The sequence below is a fragment of the Orycteropus afer genome, unplaced genomic scaffold (genome assembly GCF_000298275.1).
Source record: "Orycteropus afer afer isolate SDZICR_OR568_19922 unplaced genomic scaffold, OryAfe1.0 scaffold00541, whole genome shotgun sequence".
Classification (NCBI taxonomy): Eukaryota; Metazoa; Chordata; class Mammalia; order Tubulidentata; family Orycteropodidae; genus Orycteropus; species Orycteropus afer.
The window spans coordinates 248,123-253,862 of NW_006922128.1; the positions used below are offsets into that span (position 1 = coordinate 248,123).

The 5,740-nt window shown below is 53.7% G+C and overlaps 1 protein-coding gene across 1 annotated transcript in view; it reads left to right on the forward strand.

The window, feature by feature from the left end:
• The first annotated feature begins 290 nt into the window (after positions 1-290).
• Positions 291-5,740, forward strand: part of PLEKHG4B (pleckstrin homology and RhoGEF domain containing G4B) — an 85,986-nt gene continuing 80,536 nt past the window's right edge. Inside the window, 2 exon segments of the mRNA XM_042782953.1 lie at positions 291-346; positions 1,034-1,169. Coding sequence (XP_042638887.1) covers positions 291-346; positions 1,034-1,169 — 192 coding nt within the window.

A 5,740-nucleotide genomic window follows, 5' to 3' on the forward strand; every position in this document is an offset into this window, starting at 1 on the left:
AAAGGCTTGTTAATCTCCTGTTGTGAGTGTGGGCCCAGAAGAGGATGCTGTGGCCGGAGGGGCCCAGGCGGCCCAGAGCCCCCGCCTGCACGCAGAGGTCACCCTGAGAAGCATGGGGGTCACGCTGGCTCACCTATGGACACGCTTTCCATGTCCATACTGGACCAGACTGCGGACACTTCTGGGTCCCTGCAGTAGGGATACTGGGTTTCGCCTCCATGGAGAGGAGAGCAGAGGGGATCTGTCCACTCCAGCACTGGAGGCCAGCGCTGAGGCAGGGAAGGGGGGCCATGGTCCCTGGGCTTGAGGACAGTCCCTGGGCTTGGGGACGGCTGGAGGAAACATGGTAGGGGAGTAGAAAGGCGCTGAGGGCGGGACTCAGGAAGGCTGGCTGTGCTCGGCTGGGAAGAGGACACTGAGAACACTGCCCTGTCCCTTAGCACATTCACGCTAATCTGGGACCCAAACGCCTCATCCCAGAATCTCTGCATCGGCCTGCTGACCTGACTGCTGTTCCTATGTGGGCTCTGCACCAGGCCCGGCAGTCGGGTGGAGATGGTGAGAGCCAGCGACCCAGCAGCCCTCCTTCTAGGGGGTCACAGGGTCCCCGAGGCCACAGTGTGGGGACCTGTGAAGGGCGTGGCACTGTGAGGTGCTGACTCTCCATGAAGAAGCATTAGAACTGCCAACCCAGGGACTGCTCGGGAAGAGAGGTATAATGGAGCGCCCAGCCCCTGGTCTGGGGGAGCTCCAGGCCCGGTTACCCCGCCCTGGTAATCCCCTCAGCTGCCATGCTGCTTGGGTGGGTTTATATTGGCAGGAACTGGCTCTTCTGCACAAGTGGGAAGCAGGAGGGCCCCGTCTACGCTGATGGGAATTGGGCTGGTCGTCTACACTGATGGGAACTGGGTGGGCCTGCACCATGGGGAACCAGGGCTGGTTGTCTGCACTAGGGTGGCCGGTCTGCACCTGCAGGGACCCCGGTGGCCCGACTGCACTGGTGGAAATGAGGGTGGCTTGTCTATACCCACAGGCACCAGGATGGTGCCAGGGCCGCTGCTCCAGAACTGTGCCGGCAGGACCCCAGGCTCCGTGAGGACAAAGACCCAGAGACAGCTCCTGCCCCCGAGGAGGGGCAACTGCGCCTGGCCTTGGGCACAGTCCGCTGGGTGAGCACGCGCCTGTGGGGCACAGCCAGAGGGCAGGTCGCCCAGGGCGGTGAGGACTCCGTTCCTGCCTTGGGGTCCCTCAGGGTGAGGCTCCCAGCCTCGGAGTCGCCCTGGACCTGGAGCCACTCCCCTGGTCCCCCACGGCTGTGCCCCCACAGGTTGGGACTGTCCCCCCATTTCCCTGGCACCAGGAGGGGGTGCTGCCTGAGCTGGCCCCCCCCATCTGTACATCAGGACAAAGTGGATTTTACGGGGATGGTTCCACTCAGAGGTGGAGACAAGGGTGACACCACCCTGACTGGCGGCCGCCCTGCCTCGGAGAGCCCGGGGGATCCCAGGCGGCCCCAAGGTGGACAGGACACTGCGTCCAAGTGGAGGGGCTCTGGGGGCAGCCTGTGTTCTCCGTGACCTGTCTAGGAGGTGGAGGCCCTGACCTTTGAAGCATTAGACAAAGTTTAGCCAACTTGTCCCTCTAACTTCATGACTGTTTATGAGAATATGGGCTTTCCAGAACAGATTTCCAGGGTCTGAAGGGGCTGTGGTGGGGGTGGACAATGAGGACTCTGTGATACTTTGCCCATGTCACCAGTGTCCCCAAGCTCTTCAGTAGCTCAGGGCCCGCAGCGCGAACCCATCAACTGTGGGCAGCAGACAGAATGTATGTTAGCGTCTCCCGGGCTGGTTCAGACCCACTAGCCACTCCGCAGAAGGAAGACTGCGCCATTTACTTCAGTAATGATTTGTTGTTGTTGTCGTTACATGCCGTCGAGTCGGACCCGACTCATAGCGACCCCTCCTTGGGTTTCTGAGGCAGTATCACTATGGAAGTAGATTGCCCCATCTTCCTTCCGAGGAGTGGCTGGTGGGTTTGAACCGCCAGCCTGCTGGTTAGCAGTCAAGTGCCTCAGCCACTATGCTATCAGAGCTCCTCCGTAATGATTTACTGCCTCGGAAACCCAAAGAGGGTCACTGTGAGTTGGGATCGACTCGATGGCAGCGAGTTTGGTGTTTTCTTTGGCGGGGAGGGCCTGGAACGTCGCCCAGGAGATGAGCCGGGATTCTGCTCTGGGTACCAGACAGACCCTGTGCTGTGTCACTTCAGGAACCTAGCAAACCCTGTGATGGCTTTCTGTTTGCCTTGTGGGGGGACTGGATGCACAGTAATTGATCCCTCCTACTCAGGCACTTTCGTCTGAAAGGTGTCCTCGGGTGGGTTTCAGTGCAAATCAAGATGTGATTAGCACAGTGTGGGAGACTTCTGCAAGTTGGGCTTAACTGACAGGTTACCACAGGCTGCGCTGAACCTGACACCAGGTCTGCAGGCTGGGCGGAATCCAGGTCTGTGGGGCCTCGGTCCTGCCCAGGTTGAAGCCTTCAGCCTTGGACCTCCCTGAGCCGTGGGGTCAGGAAGTCGCAGCCAGCCTCCCGGGCTGGGGAGGCAGAGGCGCTGGGATTCCACAGGCTGGTGGATCGACCCTAAGGGAGCTACTCTCTGACTCGCGGCCGCGCAGTGTTAGGGCGTGGCACGCATAGGGAGTGATTCAAACGGGCCCACAGAGAAGGAGCCCCAAGTCAGCAGACCCCTGCTCAGGGGCCCAGGGACCTTTCTGGAGGGAGCAGGTCCAGGCTGAAGTGGCCCGGGACGTGGCCCAGTCGTGTTTGTGGCTCTGTTCATCCCTGGTCTGCTAGTCCTGTGACTGCTTCGTGGCTTGTAAATTACCCCAGACCATCAGGAGGAACTCACTTCCTGAAGTTGTTCCAAGACTCTAGACATGTGTTCACAGGTCATGCCTCCCTCAGACCCAGCACTGGTCGCCTTCCCCACCAGTGGTCACTGAGCTCAGCTCCGTCTGTGAGAAGTCAGTCAGGCTCCTGTGGGGAGGGGGTTCCCCCAGATCCTGCTTCCTTCTTCAGGCTGACAGCTCCTTCCTACAGAGGATGGAGGCTCGGGCGTGTGTACTGTGTGTGTGCATGTCTGTGTGCATGTGCACATGTGTGCACGTGCACAGTGTGTGCGTAAGTGGGTGAGTGAGTGCACTGTGTTGGTGTGTGCTTGTGTATGCACACACATGGGTGTGTGCTTGTGTGTAAAAGTGTGTGTGTGTGAGCAAGCATGTGCGTGTGTGTGTGCTACTTTGAGGAGGGGAGGACGGGCACAGGCGGGTGAAGAAACACCCGGACTGATTATGAGTGAGCAGGAGGCCCCGAGGGAGAGGAAGGACCCTGTGCTGGCCATGCTTTGGGGGAGAGGTGGGGACCGGAAGTGGCTGCATGCGTCATTGCCACAGATCCTCCCTACCCTGCTTTCTCCAGGTGAGCACAGGGTCCAGAGCTCCCGAGGGCTCCTTGGCTCTCAGCCTACAGCAGTGATGTGTTACAGGGCGATGTGGTGGGGCCAGGGCACAGCCTCAGCCTGACTTTCGCCCCCTTCATAGTGGGGATGATGACAGCATGGTGGGCGTGAGAACAGTGCCGGGTACGTGGTGGGCGCTCGCTGGTGGGACTAATTCTTGTGACTGGGCGATAGAAAGGCAGGGAGTTTTTCTAGAAATGAGAGAAAATGGCCTAAGTTGTGACTTTTTGTCCAGTTACTCAAGGTAAAAGCGTCAATGAAGTGTCTTTGAGGTATGACATAGATGCCACCAGGGATGAGCACACCTCGCCTTGTGCTGTTTGAACAATGTCATCATGCAATTTGTTTTGAAATTGGTAAAGTATATGTAACATTAAATTTGCTGTTTTAGCCATTTTTGGGCATACGATTTGGTGGCATTCCATTGACAAATGTTGTGAACCATCACCACTGTCTGTTTCCAAACCTTCTCATCCCCCAAGACAGAACTAGCATTGCGTCACTTTAGAAGTGCTCTTAAGCAGTGGCTTCCCATCCATCTCTTCAGCCCCTGTTGTTGCTGTTGTTCGGTGCCATCGAGTTGGCTCCGACTCATAGCGACACTATGTACAACAGAGCAAAACATTGCCTGGTCGTGCGCCGGCCTCGCAATCCTTGCTATACCTGAGCCCGTTGTTTTAGCCACTGTGTCAATCCATCTCATTGAGGGCCTTCCCTTTTTTTGCTGATCCTCCACTTTACCAAGCATGGCATCCTTCTCCAGGGAATGGTCCCTTCTGACAACATGACCAAAGTAGGTGGGACAAAGTCTGGCTGTTCTCGCTTCCAAGGAGCAATCGGGCTGCCCTTCTTCCAGGATAGATTCGTCAGTTCTTCTGGAAGTCCATGGTACTTTCAGTGTTCTTCACCAACACCACAACTCAACAGCATCAACTCTTTTTTGGTCTTCCCTATTCACTGTCCTCAGCCCCTGGTAACCTCTAATCCACTCTCTTCTCTGTGAATGTCCCTAGCTGATGTATTTCATATAAATTGGATCATACAGTATTTGTCCTTTTGTGTCTATCTGCCTTCATTTCCCATCATGTTTTCAAGGTTCACCCGTGTCATGGTGTGCGTCGGAACTGTATTTCTCTTTATAGCTGAATGATACTCTGTTGCATGGGTAGACCACAGTACATTGTGGTTCATCTTCATCAGTTGAGGGGCACTCCAACCGATTCTGCCTTTTGGCTGCTGTGAATAGTGCTGTCATGGACTTTAATGGACAAGTATCTGTTTGAGTCCCTGTTTTCAGGTCTTTTGAGCATATACCTAGGAGCGGAATGGCTGGGTTACGTAGTTAATCAATCTGTTTAACTTTCTGAGAAACAACCAGACTTTTCCATAGTGCCCTTTTGCATTCTTACCAGAAATGGATAAGGGTTCCAATTTCTCCACATCCTCTCCAACACTTGCTATTTATTGTCTTTTGAAAAATACACATTATTATTACAGCCACCATAGTGGACGTGAAGAGGTATCACATGCGGTTTTCATTTGCATTTCCCTAGTGACGAAGGTCATGAGAATTTTCATTTGCATTTCCCTAGTGACTAAGGTCATAAGAATTTTTTCCTGTTTCCCTCCAAGACTTTGTAGTTTGAGCTTTTCCATTTAGGTCTTTGATCTAGTTTGAGTTCATATTTGTATATGGTGTGAGGTAAGGGTCCAACTTCACACTTTTGCATGTGGAGATCCAGTTGTTCCAGAATTGTTTATCGAAGAGACTGTTCCATCAATTGGACTTGGAATACCCATTGAGATATTTCAACAAACAGATGCCCCATTGGAGGCACTCACTCAGTTATGCCAAGAGATTTGGAAGCCAGCTACCTGGCCAACTGACTGGAAGAGATCCATATTTGTACCAATTCCAAAGAAAGGTGATCCCACAGATTGTGAAAATTATAGAACAATATCATTAATATCGCATGCAAGTAAGATCTTACTGAACATAATTCAAAAATGGTTGCGGCAGTATATTGACAGAGAACTTGCAGAGGTTCAAGCCGGATTCCGAAGAGGACGTGGAACAAGGTATATCATAGCTGTTGTCAGATGGATCTTGGCTCAAGGAAGGGAATACCAGAAAGATGTTTACTTGTGTTTTATTGACTATGCAAAGGCATTTGATTGTGTGGATCATGACAAATTATGGATAACATTGAGAAGAATG